Here is a 24,885-nt window from a genome sequence, read left to right as displayed (position 1 = left end):
CTCCTGAGATCTAGTTACTGAGAAGTTTCGAAGGTATTATTTCAGAAACAGGAAAGGACCAGCTGAATATCAAAAAGCAGCCTCTAAGCAGCTTTTCTATTTAGATTTCCAATGTTCAGCGGTTTATATAGTTTATCAGGCCTTCAGTTCTTCTTGCTAGTATGATGTAGCTAGTATGTCAGAAGTTTTGGGGTTTTTTCCCCTGTTTCTGTTTGGAACAAAGTTATGAATGTTATGAAGATGAGAAAGAGAAAGGTCATAACTGAACATCCTGACTTTGGCACAGGAGGAGATATAGCCCTTGGGAAATGGTGTGGATTTCAGCGGGTTAGCTGGAGTTAAATTACATGCCCATCAGTTGTAGTCACTAGGTTTGACTCACTGTTAAAGAAAAAAAAAATCTGTGTGCTTCTCTTACACATTCGATAAACCCTTAACTAAAGTTGAATTGCTCTGAAATGTAGATACTGATTTGGAAGTGTTAAAGGAGAACATGGCTTCCCATTTTCAAAATAATATTGCTGCTATTTTAATACTATATTAAAGTAATAAGTGTACTTGGTGTCTAAAATGGACCGGATAGGAAGTGGAGGATTGATGGTATAAGCCTAACACAATAGATGAGAAGAGCACTGAGGCCAGGCATGACATCTGGAATGTGATAGAAGGCAATTTTAAGTAATTTATTTTTTCATTTTCAAAGAAAAAAAATTCTACTGGCTTAGGTATCATGTCAGTAGACCTATCTGTCAGGGTAAAGAAAAGAGGGAGTATGATCAGAAATAGCTGCAAAATGTGTTTTCTCCACAGATGTCTACTTGCAGATTAACCTGAGTAGGAAAAATACTAGTGTTTAAGAATAAAATGTGCAGATAAATTGTTCCTATTTTGTCCAAGTCAGACCTATTTTAAAGCATTTGTATGAATAAGGATCCTCTTCCTTTCCCAACTCCCCATTATAGCATTTTATATATGAAATTATCCGTATGTGTCTTTTTTTGTCTTCCCACCCCCCTTCAGGAGCCCTACCTAAAGTTAGTTGACGTTAATAGGAATCCGTCATTTGAAACCTGCATGCTGTGAATTAAGCCTAAAAATATCTACTAAATCTTTATTCTTTGTCCTCAGTTAAATACTGTTCACATGGGAATAGTTGTTCAGATGGGGTATGTAGCTACGATGCAAATAGGTGATTTATTAAAGACAGCTTAAACAGCCCAAGATTGAGCTATTAATTGGGGTAGAGAAGCCCCACTGACACTTTGGACACAGACAGCTTAGGTGAACGGTGAAGTTCTGTAGCTTTATACCCATAGGGGTTAGTTCTTGTACCTATAGGATGCTTTACATAATATGTGTCTCTTTCCTCTATGCTTTATAGATGGTACATTAGTACAAACCATGATTAGCAAAAACTGGAATGAATTGTAGCCAATTTTAAGAATTATGGTAGTCATTTTAAGCAAGCAGTTTCTCTTCTATAATTTCAAAATATTGTTCTGGAATGGAAAAAATGGATACTAGTATAATACCTTTTGCATACTTGCATACTCACTATTTGTATTTTTATTCTCCATCTTTGTCAGACATGGCATCTTATTTACTCAGGACAGGATTTGATGTCCTATTTGGCATACATGCACAGCTACTTAGGTAGCTTGAAAGAGTAAATATAAGCACGAAAACATTAATTGATAAATAATCCATATTTAAAAATATTGAATAAGTCTATTCTACAGAATAAATTATTTATATGCTTAATACAACAACAACAACAAATCTTCTGGAAGTAAAACCATCACTGAAACAAACCCAGGCGATTCAAACCCAGTCGGCAGCATGGCTGCTTGTCCTTCTCTCTTTGATAACGCTGCCTCCCACCCACGTGCCAGCGCAGCATCAGCCTCTTGCTCTAGGTCACGGCAAGCACGTGAGGAGGAGTGGTTCCTGTGAAAAGTTAAAAGCAGGAGAAGTAGTTGGGAGTACTCTGTGATTACTCACGTTGGACTAAAGAATTTGACTGTTGAATCCTAACTGAGGTCGTGCCACTCATTCAGAATTCATTCTGCCTTAGAAGTATCTTTAGCCTATCCCTCTGCGGTTTTGTGAGGCTTCAGTAACCGATGCCTATAATGCGCTTACAGGTACTTGGATCTACAGGGCTTTGTAAAAGTAGGCTAGTGCGAAGTACTTGCTATATGGTGCGTGATTAACATCAGTATAAAACCTAAATTTTATTATAGGTATATTGGGGGGGGGGGGTGTCCCTATTTATCTAATTTCACTGAGTGCTTTTGACCCTTCAAATTTTCCCTGTTCTAGGGGAAAACTTTCTCACTCATGAATGATAAACTCAATACTGTTCAGTAAAAACTAGTCTATGGACATGATAATTACTCCAGAAAGAAATATTAAATTCTTCCCCCAAGGACTTACCTGTACTTTCACAGTGCCCCTTTTAATTCTACGAGATGTTCCAGGTCGTTATGTATTATGTCAGTTGTAGCACTCTAATATCTTGAAATAGGCCCTCAGTACTGCTGTGCCTGCACTCTTCAGTGCGTGAGTTAACAGAGTTGTGGAAACTGGGCAATAATATGTTTGTATGCAGTGTGTATGATGTGCTGACATAAAAGCTGCCAAAAAGAAAAAAAAAGAATTCAGTCTAATTATATTTATTACTTGTTTCCAGTCATGCGACGGTAACTTTTTGCTATAAAAACTAAAACCTAAAAAAACTTGAGATAAGATGATAGATTTATCATTAACATATGAGTTATAGGAATTAGTAAATCAAATAGTGTAAAGAAATGAGATAAAAATCATGGTAAAAAATAAGATTCTTAGGAATGAAACTGTATAGGTCATTGCTAGGTATTAACTGGGGTCTCATGGCATTAATGTTTTGGTCAGCTTTTGTTTTCTGTGTTAAATCTATAAATTGACTTAGGTGATGCAGCATTGAAGTACAGTTCATGAATTATTGATGGTAAAGATTTGTGTAAAATCCAGGATAATAAACTAGGCACTATGTAATACTTCTCAGTCACTGAAACCTAATTCTTGTTAGTCTGTTTGGCAGGGATTTGAAATAGTATTTGGCTGCAAAAAAAGGAAAATACAACTACAGAGAGAACCCCTATAAATCAGAAACAGGATGCATCCAAGAAAGACAATTAAGGAGCATGTATTATTCATCCTATTTTTTATACATATATATATTTGTGTGTGTGTGAATGTATTCGTCGTATTGCTTGTCATTCATGATGCATATGAACACAAAATGAAATTAGTGGTTTTGACATGGCTGCTCAGTTGTGAACTTGATTGAATTGCTCTAAATGTTTCAAAGGTATTTTTATTTTCTTCTTTTTAAATCATGCTTTCATATAATTTGAGACCCACTGTATATACAGACCGGTACTTCCAAGGAGTATTAAAAAATAGGGTTCCCATTTTCCTTTGTCTTTGGATTGAATTGAAGTCCTGAAAGATGTGTTTTTGAAAATACAAAATCACGAAGCTTGCAATCAAAAGCAAGAGGCGGGAGAGAGGGGGATGCAGGATTCTTGCTACAGGTATAATTTCATTTGTTTGTTTATTTGTAAAACTTTGTACACAGCCCCTGGAGATGCTGCTCAGGTGAGGATACTCACACGTACTTGCAATTAGTATTGCATGCATTGACATTGTAGATACAAGATTAATGGCAGTACGGACAGTCTCAATCCCACTGAAATATAATATCCTTTTACTTTTTCTTTTACCAGTAGCAGTGATATATGCTTTTCTGAACCCTGCAAAATCTGTCATGGAATTCTGTCAGATGCTTTGGAGCTTTAAGATCATCTGTGTTATTTGTTTGTATTCTCTCTTTATTGACAGTTGATATTACAGTGATATTTGAAAGGATGTCACTAGGGTGGAATTACGTATTTGGATATGTGTCTCCCAGCGTTTCCCTAAATACCAGAGCAAAACTGAAATGTTTATTTGCAAAGCAAGAGATATTGATCTTATGACAATAAATGGTCAATTATGAGGATATTTGGGTTATTGTGTTGGATGATTACAGTAGATTTAATCAGCTTGTTCAGTAGCAGTACAAAATGGAGCAGTTTCTCATTCTTTTTTGCTTGTTGCATTCTGTTAAGCTTAGAAGAAGCACGAAGGAGAGGGAGAAGCCGGGGGACAGCAGAGATTTTAGCTGCGTCAACATGACGGCCTTTCTGATGTGCTTAGCTACTGCATGTGATTTCAGCTCTCATCAGAAGGTTAAAAAAAAGTAAAAGTTATTTTGTCCAGGCGTTTGATAGTGGCTGACCTCTCTCAAGTAGAGAACGAAAGAGGTATCTGTTACCAGAGGTAAGGAGATGCATTTTGCAAGAATACTTCAGGGCATGGCCAGCGCGTTACAGCTGCAGTAGGTGAGGTAACTGTGCTGTAGTGGGTTGCGTTGGTCAGGATGTGACACTGTGACCTTGTGACACTGGAGATATGCGGCTCTTATTTTTGGGGATCGCTTGGCATGCGCTGTTTTCTGAATCTGCATATCTGGTGAATGGCAATTTGATTTTTAGACCTATTCAGGGAGAAAGGAATTGGAGAACATCGTCTTTGTCATCAGTAAAAGCAGAACAACAACAAAAAAAATCTAAATCTATGAAATTTGTTTAAGACTTGGTCATAGATAGAGGCGGCCTAGAGTAACGCTATCTGGAAAGTTTACATAAATGGGGCACTAGAAATACCCTGGACAGTAGTGGTTACTCAAAGGAACCTGTGTCAGCACACGGTGCTGTGGCTGCAGATCTGCTCACAGGAGGATTTTTTCCTCTTACTCGTTCTCTTTTATGGTAAGCAAATCACCCAAGATTGTACCAGTCACTTTGACATGCTACTGAAAAGGTTTCTGATGCATTTTGGGGAATGTCAGGTAGACAGAAAGTAGAAGAAATTGAAGAGAAGGTAATTAAAGACTTGATTCCTAGCAGCGGCAAAGCTCTGTTAGAGCAGAGTGAAGAGGAAAGAAATTATATGTTTGTGAGCTTTGCTTTTTCTCTCCTCTCTCTCTCTTTTTCTCTCCTTTCTTTTTTTTCTCTAGAATTAGAAAGATATACAGTAGATTGTTTAATGGGGGGGAAAAAGTATAGAAAGTAAATGATCTAATTGAAATCCTGCAGTCATACAGAGAGGCAGTGCAACTATCTTTGCATGCCAGTCTGTATGGATGAAAATTTCTAATCATATTTGACTTAACAAGTAATAACTTGTATCTATTACCCTGCTATGCTTTATACGGTTTGCCTTTATTCTGTTAACTGTCTCCCTGTTTGACTGATTTTAAGGTGTGACTCCTGCTTTAGGACAGGGAGAGTTCATTTTACTTTTGTCTCAGAAATTTGAGGGTCAGAATTTTATGGGTTACTGCTTTGTTGTAAAGATTCTTGAAAGAAACTTAATAATTTGAGGTCTGCGCTAGAGGGTTTTTACCTACTTTTTTCCGCCTTTTTGGATCTGAGAGTAATTCTGCTTTTTAGAAGAATCCACTTAAATTTATAATTTCTATTGACATTTCCCTGTGGAAAATGAGCCGCCTTATTCTGACTCACAAAAGCCAGAGGAGTAGGAGCTTTGGGCTCTTATCTTAGTACTTCTGTGAGAATTATTAAATAAGCTGCAATCATAAAACTGAATGTACCATTTCTGTTGAAGATTGTTTTGACTTTCACATTAATTTATAACTTGAGTAGAACTTCCTTTCTCCAGCATGGTGAAAATACGTTCCACTCATATATCTCCCTGAATAGGCAAGTAATTGGTAATATTCTTGGTGGCATTTTGTGAGAAGAAAGGATTTTGCAGGATTGAATCTGTCACAGAAAGTATAGGTTATGAACATAGTGAAGAAGTGAATGCAGTTTCTGTGGCAGCTGCTCATCCAGAGCACAAGTTCTTCACTAACAGAGGAAGGTGCGGGAGCTGCCGATTGTGTAAACACCACCACCGTCCGCCTTGAAGGTGGTTTCCATGAGGACCTGTGTCTAGCAGTTGCCGGAGGTCGATTACTGCAGATATTTCAGGGCTAGGGAGGAGAAGGTTACACACTATTTTCTAAGACCCACATGATTTAACATTCAGACACAGACTCCTGAGAGAAACAAGGCAATGTTCTTCCAAAGACAAGTGTTGCACTATAGGGTGGTAGCACTACTGTAGTTGTCACTCTGTTAAGGCATAAACAGGTAGCCTGTGGGCAAAGTTTCTACTATTTAACCTATGATAATCTGTGCTTCCTTACTTCTACACTTTTAGCAGCAGTATTATCTGCACAATTTGTGCAATGAAGCAATGCACTTTTTGTGGGGAAGATACTCCCTTTTTTTCCTAACTCTTTAATTATTTAATTAAACATTGTATCTTTATCATCCTGAAATAATAAATGTTAACATAGGGTACATATGCAGTCCAACTTAGTCCACTAAGAACTAAGCACCAGTTATTTCAGGCACTGAGAATTAATTAAAAAGCCACCAAATCTATGTGTCTCCTTAGAAAGTTCTACCTCTCTTCCATATTTTAAGAGAGTCTGTATGTCCTGGTTTCAGCTGGGAGAGATTTAATTTTCTTTCTAGTAGCTGGTATAGTTTTGGATTTAGAATGAGAATAATGTTGCTAAGACACTGCTGTTTTTACTTGTTGCTAGGTAGTTGTAGTGCTTACACTAAGTCAAGGACTTTTCAGCTTCCCATGCCCTGCCAGGTGCACAAGAAGCTGAGAGCACAGCCAGGACAGCTGGCCCAGACTGGCCAAAGGGATATTCCCTACCGTATAACGTCCTGCTCCGGATAGAGCTGGGGAAGCTAGCTGGGAGGCAGGATCGCTGCTCAGAAGCAGATTGGGCATCGGGGTTTTTTCACAGGTGGTGATCAATTGCATTTATGCATCACTTGGTTTTATTATTATTATTATTACTAAAATATCATCATCATCATCATCATCTTCCTTTGTTATCCTATTAAACTGTCTTTATCTCAAGCCACGAATTTGTTTCCCATTTTGCTCCCTATTCCATGGCGCGAAGGGGTAAGCGAGCAGCTGCGTGGTGCTCAGTTACCAACTGGGGTTAAGCCACAACATTGTATTAAATCTGATATAATATCAGAATTGTAAGTTAGCTATTTTTAAAGAGAATGGGATAAATTTTAATCTTCTTATACTCTCATGTATATAAAGTTGAATTACTAGAACACACCCCCCCCCCCAAAAAAAAGGTTGTGAGGAAGGTGTTTCATATGTTCTGAAATGCATTGTTACACAATTTTTTCTAAGAAATTTATGAATGATAAACTTTTTTTTCCTATTGAGGAGGATGCAGCTAGTTTAAAGATGTTTTGTGTATATGATTGATCTGTAGTATGGTAGCAATATAAATTTTTAAAAGAAAGAAGCTGAAATAAAGCACTATTTAATTTCAATGCTGACATCTGAGTGAACTAGACATGCAGTTTTCACAGCCAGAATAAACAACATGTTTTGCAAAATATTTGAAAGTAAAACTTTCAGTTTTCCGGTGATTGTCATAAAGCAAAGGGACTATGAACTCTGTGTAAGTGGCGGAGATGTACTAGCCCTTTCTTCCAAGGCTGTTTGTTACATACTGAGTCACTCACCCATCATGCTCCTATTGTTTCATTGTTCGGTGAGTCCTATAGTTTTTTAGCATTCTCCCTTTTATTCATTTTTTTTCTTTTGAAAGGGAGAAGTGAAGTGAATGCGGAAAGACAAGGATACATTTCCCAGTGATAAAATATGAAAATCTATGAAGTGCTCCTCTGAGCTCTTCTGCCATAGCTGCTGCATTGTGTTATATGGGTTATATATGTTATCTTCTAGAGGAGCACATATTACTTCAGAGAAAGTCTTGAATAACTTCAGTCTAAAGCCAAGGTTATTGTACTAGAAGATTTTACTGCAGAGTGGTGTGTACTTTTTGTAGGAATTTAAATTATGAACATGGTGCTGTAGCTGAGTTTTGGACTCGGTGACAGGATAGTACGCAATGCTGTCTAATTTAAGGAACAATTTCAAGAGCTACATGTGGAAAGATATAGCAGAAAATTGGGCACCGCTTCGTGGAAATCTACAACAAATGGTGAGGCCACGCCTCGAGTACTGTGCTGAGTTTTGGGCCCCTCACTACAAGAAGGACATTGAGGTGCTGAAGTGTGCCCAGAGAAGGGCAGCGAAGCTGGTGAAGGGTCTAGAGCACAAGTCTGATGAGGAGTGGCAGAGGGAACTGGGGTTGTTTAGTCTGGAGGCTGAAGGGAGATCTTATCATGCTCTACAACTACCTGGAAGGAGGTTGTAGCCAGGCGTGCGTTGGTCTCTTCTCCCAAGTAACAAGTGACAGGACAAGAGGAAATGGCCTCAAGTTACGCTGGGGAGGTTTAGATTGGGTATTAGGAAAAATTTCTTTGCCAAAAGGGTTGTCAAGGTCTATAACAGGCTGCCCAGGGAAGTGGTGGAGTCACCATCCCTGGAGGTATTCAAAAGATGTGTAGATGTGGTACTTAGGGACATGGTTTCATGGTGGACTTGGCAGTGCTAGGTTTACTGTTGGACTCAATGATCTTAAAGGTCTCTTCCAACCTAAACAATTCTATGAAAATTCTGATTCTTCTGACTCAGAATTCCTTTACTATGAAATAACAGACCAATTCTCCAGTTTTACATGACTCTTCCCAGCTAGCATGCAGATGGCACAACAGGCTGTCCTTCAGCAGAGAAATGCGGAGCTTCTTCCAAAGAAAGATAAGAGGATGTATATTTTAGTTTCCTCTTAGAAATTTTGTATGCTTCTTTTACTACCAACATAAACAACAGGAAAACATAATAAGGTTGAAGTTTCTGTATGTGTTCTGACTCCCTGTGTTTTCTCAGCTACAAAAGTTTTTTCCTATCTTGTGTGCTTTAGCATCTTATCCTCCTTATCCTTAACTTGTTCTACGGTTGTGCCTTCTAGCTTTAACAGATACAATTAGTGCTCTCAGAGAGTACCTAACTATTCAAGGACTGCACACAACAGAAATGGGGAGAGTATCTACATGTCATTAGATAGCTCATTTTTCTTACTCCATTTGGGACTGGCTAAGTTGGAACATAGGTTGGAATACTCATGAAATGTTGAGAAGTGGTATGAGAGCTTATTACAGATTCTGGGTAGCTTGAGCATATAATTTCATCTCAAACTGAGACATAATATCAGTAAAACAATGGCTATCTTTTCCTATAAAACTACACTGAGAAACTCTATATGCAGTTTACAGTTGAAAGATTACAGCAGTCAGTAGCTGAACGTTCAGGTTTAATGATGGACTTGTAGAAATGTCACTGTTGTTTATCCTTTGCTAAAGCCAACTCTTCACCTATGATCATACAAGGGAAGCTTATGTTTTATGTGACTAGGCAGAAGAAGGAAGAATTCTGTGAACTCTATAATTAGCAATAAATCTATTTTAATTTAACAGTAGATCTGTTAGTAGGTCTAACAACCTTGACACATATGGCTAAATCCAATATTACTGTTCAGGAGAGAGATTTGTCACATTACAGTTTTGTTCCCAGGTTCCACGTATTTGAAATTGGTTCTGCTGGCTGCCGCCACCACCGATGTTTCCAACTATTGCACAGCAGGACTGTTTCCAAGAAGCAGAAGTGAACAGTGGGTTTAGCTGCAGTACGTGGTTTCAGTAACCGATTCAGAGAGTTTGTGACTCCCCGTCAGCGTGTGCAGAGGATTCTTCTGAACTCCATGACAGAGATGCAGTCTGTTACAGGGTGTGGTATCCTTGCAAGCTCTTTGGATTGCTCCTGATACTGTTAATGGGGAGTCATAGTCTGCCCTCAGGTACGCAAATGCGAAGCAGAATCTCACGCTGCTTTTGACAGGACGTATGTGCCTATATTTAAAGAAAGCATTAGTCTTTGTATTTTCCTGGGCTTCAGCTCTGTCTTTGCCTCAACAGGATCACGATCTGCCAGTGCTAGAGTTAAGAGAGTGTTATATAGTTCTCATACTACCACTCTACTGAGATGAGCTATCTGAAATTGTCACCTTCTTGCTCATCATTTCTGTTGTGTCTGTAATCCTGTAATTACAGGTCAGGGCTGCTTCCTTCCAGGGCAGAGATAAGTTTCTGTTGCTGGTTATTCCCCTTAGCTTTGCAGAGCCACTGCAGCTCTGAGAGGGAATTGGATTCTGTCCATCTCCACATGTCATTAGCATTGCTCTCCTGTCTTTCAGTGCTGTTTTTTCTTCACTGATGATGTCAGAACTGTTTAAGTTGCTATTTTGAATTTCAAATCCCACTTGAACTTGTCAGAAGAGGAAAATCTATGGGATTTAAAACTGTCCCCTATATAGCACTGAAAAATAAGAACTATTAGCTCTGCTGGGATAGTATTTGTTATGGGTATTATTTTCCGCATCACTTTAAGTTTGGAAATGTTATATAAACTTTGGCCTGTGAAAGGAGCAGTGCCAATTTCCAGCTCTTAGTTGAATCATAGAGCCAAAGGTCTAGAGGCAAGGGCAGATTTTCAGCTTTCTCAGAAATAATAGTTTATCTGAATTATTGACAGCAAACTTTACTTTCCCTGCAAGTTAGTTGTGGTACAGGTTTCTTTGCACCGTAGCTATGCTTGTTTTGACACATGAAGTTTTCTTCAGGTCTACTTTATTTAGTTAGTGTAGTGCTTCAGGGTTTGCCTCTTCTTTTTTTCCTTTTTTTTTTTTTTTTTTTGGTGCTACATAATCAGCCTACATTGAAAATATACGTCATAAAAGAGGAAGCTGAAGACTGGTTTGCATTGTTAGGAATCACAAAATGAAATATCACAAGGTTTCTCTTTCTTTAAGAGCAGATGAAAAGATTAGCGTATGAGACAGTTCTGTAATGTGTTTCATTTCATATGGTGTTTCTCCAAGAGCACTTGTTATTCTGTTATCATCCCTAATGACTGTAATGCGTTGAGTCACAGTGTTATTTTTTAAAAGCTTTCACTTTTTCATTGTTTGTTCTCAAGGTTACATTATGCAAAATACGATGTTATATTTTGTGCACTAGTCCAGGCTGTATAAAAATATTTTTAATCCTTTTATGAAAATTGAAATGGCCCTGCTCGGGGAAGAGGCTTTATGCCTGTTTCAAGTATTCCTAACTGCTATAATGAACTCCTGTTTCTTCCTCTCTCTGAAAAGGTGTAGGTCATGTGTCTTGACTTTAAAAGTATTCTAAGGTGGTAATTCTTCCATACTCTTGCATTGGTAATTTGGTTTAGCTATTCACCATGTATTGCAGTCCACTAAGAATTATCAAAAGGTAGTTTTGTTGTTTAAATAATTTTGAAGATGAAAGAGAACTTTTTCTACTTTACCATAAATGTGAGAAAAGTCAGGGTAAAAATATGAGGGAAGTACAAAGAGAGGGAAGGACAGACTTCTCATTTTATTTCACTTGATTTGCATTATGGATAAGGATGATCAAGTGAGTTGAATTAAATATGTTATTCAAAACTGCTGTTTAGGCTTGATTAAAACTGTTCTACCAATCACTTTCATTACTGTGACACTTTTTTTCTTTACTTTCTGATGAGGTAAGGCATTTTATGATGTATTTATCTTTTAATGATTTTATGATGTTTCCTACAGAGCTTTTATCCTAGCTAGCTGCAGCCTTTGGCCCCTTTCATGGTATTTGTTGCACCCTAAAATCCTACTGAAGACACGTTAGAATTGAGTGCTCAGCTCCACCATCAGAATGAACAGGGACTTCACTGAGGATAGTGCAGGGGTAGTTTCGTCTCTGTGTTGAAGCCCCTGGTCTGGTAGACTCGGGTAGGTGTTCAGTGCAGAGAAAGGTATTTGAAAACTTAGTGGTCAACCAGGTTAGTATTTACCACGATTCTTTTGTGCACTTAAACCTTGGCTGTAAATCTATGCTCCTGCCTTTTCCTCTGTGAACTACTGAAATTCTTCTAAAACTCATGACTATAATATACGCATAGGTATGGAAATACTGAGGCTATTAAACAAAACAACAAACCTCCCCACCAAAAAAACCCAACCAAACAAAAAAACCCATGAGCTGTAATTTTTTTCTGGTCTCACTCCACCTTTCCTCAAGTTTTCCCCAAAATAATCAGTCTTACATTTATGTTGGAACAGGGCAATTTCTTTGATTTTCCTCCATATTTTAAAATAAGGAACCAAGTATGAACTTCCAACAGTTGTTTTTTGTTTGGTTTTTTTTAATGATATATGCTGCTGCTTGCTCCATTTACATTTGCTACCAACAAACATATCTTCCTCAGCAGTCTGCTTTTCTTCAAAGCTGGAAGACTTCCATTGAGGGGAGCCAAAGGATTTTTTTCCCCTGCTTTTTTTCTGCTCCAGGACGCTTTCTTTTGAAGCATCTGTGGTGACCCACACAGATTGAAAACAATATATTTTCAAAAGCAATTCTGTGAGTACCCCTGTAGTGATTGAAGAAAGAACTTAGTGCCAAAAGGTGTTCCTTTTCTCTGAGAGCCCAATACATACTAATGGTCAAAATGTAAAATTTAAGGCATCTTCTCTAGATTGACAAGAAAGAGTAGGACTTGCTAGTTGTTTATAGCAATACCTTGCCCCTACTTTTGTTCTCTTTTCTTTGAGGAAATTTACAGGGATGTTTTTTCTGGAAATGACAGTAAAGCATTGTTAGATAGGACAGTTAAGGATACTAACGAAAAGCTTGTACAGCTTCAGTGTTTCTTAAGCGCCTTGTGGAAAGCATTGCTTGAGTCAATTTTGAGTGAATTTTCAGCCTTTTTCAGGCAATTGTGGTTTTCTGCCTCTAACAAACTCTTATTAGGTGTTTAAGGAGAAAGAATGAGGTCCATCAAATGAAAGAGTTTTCTTTCTTGTTGTCAGATGAAGAATGTAAAAGCAGTTTTTTAAACAGTTATTGAACAGTCTAAATATACTTTGAAAGGCCAGTAACTCTCACAGAGGGGGACAGGATTTTGAGAAGAAAACTGTTGGTCACCCAGTCTCTCATGAATACCCTGGAAAGTTGTAGCTGCTGCTCCCTTTGTCAGATGGTGCAGTGCTATAGGCAATCCATCCTGGGTCCCATTTTGGAGGCACACCCACATCATCTTAGATTTTATGATTTGAGCTAAATCATTTGGTCAACCTTCAGCTCAAAGATAGCTTGTACAGTTAGCTGCTGTGCAGCGCTCTCATTTTTCCACTGATGTGGAAGCAGATTCCCCAGATGCAGTTGGCCAGTCAGCAGTACACAGGAGAAAATCCTTGTTTGTCTGAGGAGTCTGTATAGATCTAGCAGCTGTAAGAGAAGGGCAATGATCCTGTAGAGGAGGAGAGAAGAAAAACTAGAAACCTTGCAGCATATGCACTAAATCCATACCTGGCCCTACGGGGAGTATGTGCAGGACATACTATTTTGACTGTTGGCAGATTCCAAATTGTAGTATTCTTTTAATTACTACAGAGTTATATAGAATGCTCTCAGGGGAAAAAAAAAATTAAGACTTGATTTTTGTCTACACATTAAGAAGACTGGATGGGAACACAGTTAATAAAATGCTGCTGAGAATTGCGCCTTGGTTCATATTCAGCTCAGGGTCATATGCCTCTGTGAGGTTTATCAGCAAAAATTTATTGATGGTACAGATGTTTCTCGCAACATTTAAAAGGCAGATTTGACACATGTTAATGTTAGTAGGTTTGGTGTAATCTGGAGGCACAAATATAGCCTAAATGTTTTGTAAAAAGGGCCCTGAAAATGTTTGTTTTCTAATGTGAAGATGAAATAATACTTCACTAGTATTGAAGCACTATTGAACAGAAGAAAGAACTAAGTGTCATGAAGGGATTAGGGCATTAACCCAGGATATGAAATATGTGTCTTTCTCTGTTTCTCTTTAGATTTCCTCTGACACCTTTCTTTGAGCCTTTCCTTTTTGGCCTGAAGTTCTCCACTATAAAATGAAAGTAACACTGCTATCCTAATTCATGCTTCATTTTGTCAGGATAAAGTGGTTGATGATTATTACAGCTTACAGTACTGTGATAATGGTGTGTAGAAGGGAAGCTCTCTGCTCGCCCACCAGACTGGCATAACCTTCTTAGAACAGCATTAGTTACAAGTAAGCAGCAGACATGGTATTTCAGTAAAAATAGGCAAGAGCGTCAGTTATGTAGAAATATACTTTCTTTTTCAACTCTGTGCGATCAAGGAAAGATTGGAACAAGACACACTAACAAGCTCTTCTGTTTCCTTCCTAGAATTACAACAACAGCTGCTTGTATGATGGACCTACGGAGATATCCGCTGGATGAGCAGAACTGCACACTGGAGATTGAGAGCTGTAAGTACTTTTGCAAATCCTACTTATTGTGTGGTCGACTGCTTCAGATTTTTATTTCTGTCTTTTTTTTTTCCTTTTTTAACATGCTACTAACCTAGTTGTCTTTCTGTCTGATGACATTTAGATCCTTGTAAACACATGGAAAAAAAAATAGCTTTCCAGATGGATTAGTAATTTGTGGCACAAGGATTAGCAAAAGTTATTCTGAGTTTTGATGGACAATTTACAGCTTTAAAAGTCTCATTCAAATGCCTTGTTGGAGTTCATGTGAGGAGCACAAGGATTATTATCAGTTCTTTATCCTCCTTTACTGCTGAACTATGTGGCAGCTTGTTTCCATTTATAAATGACAGCAAGAGGTTAGAATTGTCCTTGAAATAGGTGGTTTGTGGGGGTTTTGTTATATGTGCTGATTTAAGAGCTGGTGTCTCTATCAAACTTTCTATGTAGATAAAACTTGTTGTGAAATAAAATTTCAAATCTCTTTTCCTTTTAAAAACTTCAGGGAATCTAAATACATCAGAGAAAAAGCAATTCATGATCACTTTTATAAAGACAATATTGTAAGCATACATTATTTGGCATTCTGATTAAGATCATTTCAGCACTTTCAAGATACATTTCCTTTTTCACGAGAACCATAGGTTCAGCTGGGGTGTATTATTAAGTTGAATGGGACAAACAAATTGGAAGTGAATGTCGTGTTTTAAGATACAGTACACAAAAGTATGTGTACTTTTAAAGTAACTTCTGTATTATAAAAGATTATGTGGGATTTCTGTGTGCATTGAAGTACAAAGTGATAGTAGCTTGTGCTACAGTCTGGTAAGAACTTGGTGGAACTGAGCTGCTTTGTTCTTCTATTCTAGAAAGCATTTAAGAATATGCTTTAAATTTATGTCCAGGTTTCTTTCATTTTAGTCTAATTTAAAGGTATGCCAAAATCCTTTCCTGAATTAAACTTGTGATGTTGCTGTCTGAAATAATTTACATGCATAAAATAAGCAAAATCAGTCTTTATCATTAAAGTTCACCCCATCTCTATGCTGAAATACACAAGCAGGAAAGGTGATGATAGGCTTTGCTCTTTTGAGAATGCATAAAATCTTGTTGGGTCTTTTTTGCAGTTCATTATAGAATTTCTATTGATAGCATTTGATTAAAAGTTTCCTATCTGCATCCTTTAACCAGTATAGTAGGCTGATTTTAATGAGCGAGAAAACTACTGGCATAACTGTTCAGGTTTACAGAGATTTTTACTGAGAATGTGAGTTGCTATACGTGGTGGCTTTTAATTGTTTTTGTAGCAAGGACCTGGAATTTTTCTTTTTCCCAATTGTGTGTGTGAGGTGGGAAGCTGGAGAGTCAGAGGACATCCTTTCTCTCTATTTACAGTATTGTTTAAACAGTCAACAAAATCTTGCCATCTCTGAATTGCTGAGATGCCTGAATCTTCTTGGAATTCACAAACTACATATCCCCTGCCTGTCATGCTTGCAGGACCGACTCTGAGAAATATTCCCAGGAAATATGTCCCAGGTCAGTCCTTATGCAAAACTGAAAAATAAATTATGTCCCTGCTTTTCGAGGAGAACACTTGTTCTCATTCAGGCTTAGAATGTGGGACTTCTGGGTTGAAATTTCCCTTTCATCTCTTTTGGAGTAGAAGTTTGAAGCTGGATCAGTTATCTTTCAAGAAACAACCCTGGAAAACAGGGCATTGAGCTCTCAAAAATTGTTGTTCCGCTTGGTATGAAGAACACAGTGCTCATTGTATCATACAAAGGGTAGGAGTTTAATTTACCGTAGTGGTTAGGATGCTTGTAGGAGAGCTCCTTTGTGGATCTGTTAGCTCTGTTGCAGCATCACAAAAGTAAAATGGATTTAAATCAGGATACTGTATTTAGCTAGCCTGTCTTTCATTGCAGTAACAAAGGCCATTAAAGAATATGGGTAGAAGTAATACTTGAACTATGTTTTGAAACACTTCATGCGGCTTTAGAAAATGATTGCTCTTTATAGATGTCATTCTGTTCAGGTAAAAACCTGAGTCTGTCTAATATTTATGAATCACTTCAGACAAAAGTGCTGGCAGGTAGATAGGTGGAGTGAATAAGATTGAAAGTAACTTTCTGAGTCTTTCAATGCAGGTATCATAGAATCATAGAATGGTTTGGGTTGGAAGGGACCTTAAAGATTATCTAGTTCCACACCCCTGCTGTGGGCAGAGACACCCTCCACTAGATCAGGTTGCCCAAAGCCCCATCCAACCTGGTCTTGAACACTGCCAGGGATGGGGCATCCATAACTTCCTTGCAAAACCTGTTTCAGTGCCTCGCCACCCTCATAGTGAAGAATTTCTTCCTAATATCTCATATAAATCTCCCCTCCTCCAGCTTAAAGCCATTACCCTTCATCCTATCGCTACATGCCCTTTTAAAAAGTCCCCTAAGCTCTCCTCAGGGCTGCTCAATCCATTCTCCACTCAGCCCATAGTTGTGCTTGGGATTGCCCCGACCCATATGCAGGACCTTGCCCTTGGCTTTGTTGAACTTCATAAGGTTCATATGAACCCACCTCTCAAGCTTGTCAAGGTTCCTCTGGATGGCTTCACTTCCCTCCAGCGTGTCGACCAGGCCACACAGCTCAGTGTCATCAGCAAACTTACTGAGAGTGCACTCGATTCCACTGTCCACGTCTCCAACAAAGACGTTAAACAGCACTGGTCCCAATACTGACCCCTGAGGAACAGCGCCACTCATCACTGATCTTCACTTGGACATTGAGCTGTTGACCACAACAGCTTTAAGTGCAACCATCCAGCCAACTTTAGTCTAAAGCCCTCTTCACTAGCTTGGCAAGCCTGTGACCAAAGATGCTTTCCCCTTCTCTGACAAATGGACCCCATCAGCTCCCAGTAGACCAGGTTTCTCAAAGCGAGTCCCGTGGTCTAAGTAGCTGAACCCCTGGCTGTGGCACCAGTCCTGTAACCATTTGTTGATTCCCCAGATTCGACTGGCTCTTTCAAACCCCTTTGACCGGGAGGATTGATGAAAACACTACCTGCATTGCAGAGTCCTTACCACTGCTCCCAAATTAGAAATTATGGTGGAAAAGGGTTGTATACACACTATAAAAACAAAATGGAGGAGGTGGTATCATCTGTTAAGATACAAGAGGCAGCATTTTTCCTATGTCTGTTTAAGGTAATATTAGTGAGATTAGATGCTGAAAGTGTAAAAGACGACTATTCCCCATTAGTTCAAAGAGTATTAGTTTTGAGGATTTGAGAATTAAGATCCTATTTTTTTCATGTATAGCTAGTTACATCTCTGTGATCACTTATTGTTTTGCTCATCCTTAAAGGGCAGAAACATGTTGAATGTTTGGTTTTGCTATGATGCTTCTAAACCTGTAGGCCATATTTTCCAATGGGGTCTAATCTGAGCTATTCTACTTCTCCCTTTCTTTTGTTATTTCCCAACACACTGAATAGCAGGGTTATAATACCAGAGGGAAATCAATTTTCCTGTGTATTCATCTCTCTGTTGCCTGCAAGTTGGGAAACTGAGAGCTTTTTCCGTTTTAGTTGCATATTGATTTGACTCAGTAAAACACCTCTCCTTTCTGCTCCCTACCTCTGCCACTGCAGTATGAATTGCTGAGTTTCTGACAGTGTTCTAGAATAATTTTGTTTCTCTGCTGTTTCCTGCCTCTCTGGAGTTGTAACTGTTGAAAGGAATCTCTTAGCTAATCAACCATAAGACTAGTGGGAGCTCAAAGGCAAAAAGAAGTACAAGGGAGTTTGAAGAATACTTTGTATTCCTGTAAATAAATACAATATCATATTGCACATCCTCTAGCATAGCAGAGAGAAACTATTGCAGTAATTTTGAATATTTTTTAAATGTAATCATTCAAGATTCATCTGGTACATTTGGACTTTGTCCGTTTCAATTACGCGGTGCTGCATAAAGGCAAAAATTCACTTAAATTCCTCCTTGTCTCATTTCATGATGTGTTTGCCATAGCTCTATTTATTTTATGCTGAGGTATAATTCAGAAACTGCCTGCCTTGACAGTGATTTTTTTTTTCCATTTCTTTGTTGCTGTGGAACAAAGAAAAACACACTGAGTTTCTCCTTAGAAGCATATTCTCAGAAACATTTTCCATAGTGTATTAAAGATGTGGCATTAAAAAAAGTTCATTAAAGCCCTTCTGTCTGAAGCCTTAGCAAACAGGGAGCTTGCCTCTCAGACATATTGACCAGGGAAAAAGGGCAGAGTAAGAACAGCGCGCACAGACAGGGAGGAAGGACTGCTTTGCTGACGAATGAGAAATAATTGTTTTCAGGACACTTCATTTATATAACAGCCTGGGGGGTTTGATCAGAAATCATTACATTTTTTCTGTTTCATGGCAAAAAGGCCACAGAAGCACACTGAGATAAGTTAAAAACTTCCATTCAATAACAGAACGTAGGAAAAAGCCAGAAAGAACAGAGGCGAAAGAATATAATTCCTCCCAGTGGCAGTGCAGCCCAGTAGCAAACACTTTCTAATCAGATCATCTGAAAGCTCATCAACAACAGAAACAGAAGTCATCTTTTTGTGCTCAAGGTGACTTTACAAGCACATCTAAGGCGCTGAAAGAAATCAAAGATGCCTTTTGCTGAAGCCTTGAGTACTTTGCAGATGGCTGCTCTGGCCATAGATCAAAGCTATAATCAGGTCACACGGGACAAATGGTAGAACTCCAGGAGCCGACCAGGTAAGGCTTTTCTGGGTTAGAGGAGAATGTGCCTGATGCCAGGCAAGAGACTCTGCTGATCCCCAGGAGGGTGGATGTTCTGTAAAGGAGGATACCATGGGAATGTGTCACTTCCAACAGTTAAGCAGTAAGTGGAAAGCTAAATACATGACTTTTGGGCCACTGAAGGTTAGAATCTTAATAGTGGTTCATTTTCTTAATATTTTTTTTCCTTTCCATTTATCAAGTTTACCATGCGTCCTGTCCCCTTTGTCCTTTCAGCTAAGTCTGTTTTGCCTAGTGATCTTTGAACAGGGAGAATATTCCTCTATCACTAGAAGTTGACCTTATCAAAGTGCCCCTTTTTCCTCCTTGTTCATCATCTATAAGTTCAAATGTCTTAATTTGGATTCTATGACAATTCAACCTGTACAGCACTTTGTGGGGGGAAGAGAGCTAGATTAACGAACAGTGATAAATTCCACCTCTGTACGCACATTCTGTCCATTTCAGCAATATGAACTCCTAGTGTGGCTTCCTCGGGACAGGTACTTCAGTCTTTATTTGTCCTTAGTAATTTTCTCTCATGTATGTCACGAAGAGAAGAAGTATAATTTCAGTGGCATAATGCACACTGGCAATGAACAGGAAATCCTTGACTCCTCTTTGGTGTGTAGATGATTCAGTAACAGCTAAAAAAAATCCCCCAACAGTAGATGATTCTTGTGGCTCGTCTGACGAGGGGAGGGAAATTTGGACTAACCACCAGTGCAGATGAATGGGGCAGGTTGTGTACGAGGGAACCAGTGTTTGTAAGGTTTTGATAACGCCCCTAACTTCAGTCAGGCTTTCAGACTGGAACTCAAGTAACATCCAAGATAGATTACCCTACATGTAGGCAAGAAGGAAGTATATTTCTTATTTTCTTTATATCTCAGTGCATCTTTGCAGTAGTCTACATCTTGGAAGCTCTCATAACACAAAGATGATGTACTGTTTGCAAATGAGCAAAGAATTATACAGAAGCTCTGTGACAGCTTCTTAATTCTTTGAAGCAACCTGGAGTTAAATTTAAAAGGGAAAAAGGGACTCCAAGATACTAATACCCAATCTCTGCTTATCAGCACTGGACAATATAGGCAATGTAGATTTCCACAAGAAATTCATAGCTTGAAGCTTTTTTTTTTAATCGTTCTACAGTTGAATGTGGAGAATATATAGAGTCATAAAGATACAGAGACAAAATGCAAACAGTTTTAAAACTTCTAAAGCATTTTGCCTTTTATATCCAGTATGAGCTGGAGTACGTTCGTCCTTACTGCATATAACCCTGCCTTTTATCAAGGGATTACTGGAAACAAAAAGACCCCAGTTCAAAGAGTCCGTATTCAGAAAGCACCAGATTCATTTGCTAAAGGCTTGGGGAAAAACTAAATGTCCATGAAGGCACTTCTGATGTTGTAGAAAGATGTCCTCCAAAAGAAAATAATATATTTCTAACAATTACTCTGATAATCTTATATACAATAAATTATGTGGAAGTGTGGAAAGCTGATGGGTTGGCACTTCGCAGTCCTGTTTCCAGAAGGTATGAATTTGACAAGGTAAATATTAACTTTTTTTTTAACTAAACTGAGTAGTAGGATCTCTGTTATAACTTCTCATACTTCAGGCAGATGTTTTTCTGTAGGTCTAGTATTCTTTTCAAACACCTTGTAACTGGTGACTTCTTCAAGAAAAATAAGTATTTATAAGTGCTATTGGAAAGGATGTCTGTGGTACTGTTACATATCTTAGGTCTATGTAGTCTGCGATCTGAAATTATAGTTTATTTTTATTATTTTCCTTGGAGTGTATATATGTTTTTTTATTAGAAGTTTGCTGTACTTAAAATGATTTAAAGCCTTGATTCAGTCAATACAGACTCAAAATACACCAAAGATTCTGCCTGTCAGTAATATTCATTGCTCTGTCAAGTTCTCCTATTTTGGTTTAGGCAGAAAAGCAATTGCTTTTAGTTGAGCAGTAGCTTGCTCACCTGTGATTTCTTCTCTTGCTACCTGGTGCTTCAAAGTGTTGGACCTGATCATTATTCAGTGTAGAATCCCAGTTGAAACTACACAGATCTTCCAAAGGGGCAGAAAAAAATATTCTCGGTGCTGGCATGCATCGTCTTCCTGCCGGCAAGGGGTCGTGTTAGATCAGAGGCGGCTGTTCCTGGTAATAAGTAGCCATGGTTTTGGAGCGGCAATACCAGCAATTGTCTGATCGCTCAGTTAAGGTGGTGGTACTTCTTGAGTTTGGCCTAATGACACATTAATTTGTCATACTTTCTTCTATCATTGTGACAGCTGTAGGTTATATAACAGCTTTTATGGACTACTGTGAGATTTATTTGCACTGGGTTCATAACAGCTAACATACCTGACTTTGCGGTGGGATGTGAGAATAATCCTTGCCATTCCCCTTTCTCTTTTTTAACCAACAAAACCATTATTGACATACAATGTTTTGCTTCCCTGTAATGCGTGGCTTGCTTGGATTGCAAAGTTTAGTGCTAAACAAAGGTTTATTCGGGACTTAGTGAAATGACCTAAGTAACAAAGTGCTTTTGTAAATAATGGACTTACTCCAACCTCTGTCAAAAAAACTTGTATGAGGAAGTTGTGTCTTACTTGCAGATAGAAATAGTAACGCATAATTACTACATCTGGTTTTTTGTGGAAGAGTGAAATGTTTCAGTGTTTATATGTAGTGCTAAATCCACTTCCAGTTTTCAATCTTTTTTTTTCTTTGGATGTGTCCAATTCATGATGAACTGAGAATATCCATCAGACTTTCTGTAAAGAGCAAGCTTCAAATATATTTTACTCTATACTTTTAAAAAAAAAAAAAAAAACCCAGACAAAATCTCCATTTTTTTGACAGGAGTTTTATTCAACTAAATCCATGTTTCGTTAGAAAACTAAAACACTTTGTGGCAAATTCAGAGTTACTACTATTTATCTAACTTCCTATTCATACCACAAGACTTTGAATGTGGAAAGTTTTTTATAAAAAAATTAAAAAAAAAATCTTGATGGTTTCTTTCCTCATTCCTATGCAAGTTGTCATTTTACTTCATTCACAGATTTAGAGGAACATTCCTTCACTTTGCATGTCCTATACACTCTGCATTTCAGAGGAGAAAAAGTTAAAATTGTTTTTCCTTTGAGAAGACCATCCTTTCTTCTCTCAAGGAAAAATAAAATTGAGTGAAATTATTGTGCTCATGTGTTAGGTCTCAAGCTATCTTTTGAAGATAAGTCAAAATGAGATGAGGGATTTAAAACAAAAAAACTTTTGAAGGCTAGGTCCTTCTTTTAAAAACATTTTTTTTTACCTCGTTGTAAGTGATGGAAGTAGTGCTGAAAGCTAATAATGGTTTGTCCTCCATAGTATCATTTTACTTTAGTCAATTTTCTTTTTCAAAATGAAATAATTTCTTCAACATGGTACAGTTTTTATGAAATAGTAATATTTATCAGAATCTGGAATCAGTTGACCTCAGGTCTTATGCTTTAGAAGGCATCAGAGACTGATTATCCTGCAGTCGTCACATACCTTTGAAAAGAATTGAAATATGTTTCTACAGTCATTTTATTTCCTAAGATAGGGTTTTTTTTCCAGCATCTCTGTCACTGTTTTAGGGAAAATAAGTATCAATTCATTTTCATTGTGAGAAATAAAAATATACTCTATTGATTTGCCTTTTACCCATTGATCAATTTACATTGAGTTCTTGATGTCTTTTGGAGACAAAGCAGCAAAGAGTAGTCAGTTGAAACTTATGAAGATGTAGCTAATGGCCAAAACCCCTTTGTCTGATGGTTGTCCCCAAGTAAATAGTTTCAAAATGTTAAGCCTTTTATCTCAAAAAAATAGTTTATTAACTATTTAACCCTAATTTTAAGGACTGAGACAGACATCTTTCTGAATACCTCAGCTTTTGGAATTTAAATAATAAACAGTAATATATGCGGCTTCAGATTTTCTTTTACTCATCGGGATGTTTCAGCCATGACAAGTATTTTCTTGGGCAACTGTACTTACCCTTCCTTCATCAAATTAGATTACATACATTTAAAGAAAGATTTTTTTTTTTTTAGATGAGTGTGCAAAACATCTAGGAACAGAAAGGCAATTGCTTGAATCTTATCAGTCTGATCTGTATTTGCACTTGGCCGCTGATAACAGCAGTTTAAATAGTTATGCTATCGCTGAATTACTTAAGTGGGGGAAGGACTAGAAAATGCATACGTGCCATAATGAAACTGTGGATGAAGTTTGACAAGCAGTTTGGGCCTGTTTACAAAGCAACAACAGCCGAAACAGGATCGGCTCACTAACTGCACTGGGGAACAGTGTCCATTCTTTCCCCACTTACAGCAGTCAGACATGGGTGAGATGAAGTAATGCTCGTTCAGGTTCCTCCTCTGACGAGAACTGAATTTGTTTCTTGAGGCACAAGCCAAATGACCAGACTTGCAGTGTGCTCTGCATTGGGTCACTTTCCATTGACGCTGTTCCATTTGGTATGTTTCTAGAGTGGGAATTGGAGCTTCATCACTTAAATGTGAGCTTAACCCTCCTCAGTGGCTTCTATTAAGAAGAAATATCTCTTTTTGTCAGCAGGGTGAGGGTTTTTTGTTTGGGTGCTTTTGTTTTCCCCAAATTCTGAATTTCCTTTACTTTTCTTACTGATGCTAAAATACAAAATATTTCATTTTTGGTCTGTGAACAGGAAAACAACTTCATTGGGTTTGTTTCAGCAAATAGAAGCCAGAGGAGTTAATAAGATCATCTTGTATTTTGATTATGACATTGGGTTTGGGTGGAAGAAGGGTTGACTTTTCAAGTAGACAAGCCTGGGAAACATTATTCTACTGTGGTGGAATAACAGAGAAGAAATTGAATTAGCAGAAGCATTGGCAAAATTAAACATCACAATGTTTTTCATTCCTTTAATCAGTATATTGCACTTTTCTAATGATGAGAGCTTTGTGAAACAGTTAATTTTGTTCAGTTGCTCATGTTATTTGGTACTAGTAGTTCAGATCGTTCAAATTCCACCTGTGCCTAGAAAATATAAGCTACTTTCTGTTACTGGATGCAGTCCTGTTTTCCTATGTCTTGAAACTATATATTGACTTCAGAGTTAGTACTGCTTGCAATACTAGTACTTCATTTAAAAAGAATTCAGTCATAGTATTATCCAACTTTTGGCAATGCTAGGGGAATTAGTTGTCATCTTCTATCAGTCTAATGCTACTATAATTGATGTGAGAAAACATGGTTGCAAATTTGCTAAGGCATTGCATTGGTGTGCAAGTCATAAAAGGAACACTATACAAGGAAATTATTCTAGTTTTAGAAATTTTCCTGATACATATGCCACTCATGGTATTCAATATGCATTTGACACGCTGTCCAAAATAATTTGGGTGGAAATACAAGAGTTGTATCTTTTATGTATGAAAAATTGTAACTCTTAAATAAACTTTGTCATAACGTGCCTTTGTTCTGAGTCAAAATTAAATGCAAATAATACTGTCATTACTTTTAAGTATCCTCAAAAATATATTTTGTGAAAGAACATTTATAAAGGAAAGGATATCTAGGTAGTTGAGAGAAGTCATAAAGATCATAGTCTCAAT

At 37.8% G+C, this 24,885-nt stretch overlaps 1 protein-coding gene across 5 annotated transcripts in view; it reads left to right on the top strand.

Annotated features, from left to right (window-relative positions):
* GABRB2 (gamma-aminobutyric acid type A receptor subunit beta2) overlaps positions 1-24,885 on the top strand; it is a 175,883-nt gene that overhangs the window by 84,420 nt on the left and 66,578 nt on the right. For all 5 annotated transcript variants that reach the window (XM_054842131.1, XM_054842133.1, XM_054842129.1 and 2 more), the window contains one exon: positions 14,357-14,439. In XM_054842131.1, coding sequence (XP_054698106.1) covers positions 14,357-14,439 — 83 coding nt within the window. The remainder of the gene's footprint in view (positions 1-14,356; positions 14,440-24,885) is intronic.

The sequence above is a fragment of the Grus americana genome, chromosome 14 (genome assembly GCF_028858705.1).
Source record: "Grus americana isolate bGruAme1 chromosome 14, bGruAme1.mat, whole genome shotgun sequence".
In the NCBI taxonomy this organism is placed as follows: domain Eukaryota; kingdom Metazoa; phylum Chordata; class Aves; order Gruiformes; family Gruidae; genus Grus; species Grus americana.
The sequence above is the reverse complement of the archived record's forward strand: the minus strand, read 5'-3'. Positions and strand labels throughout refer to the sequence as shown.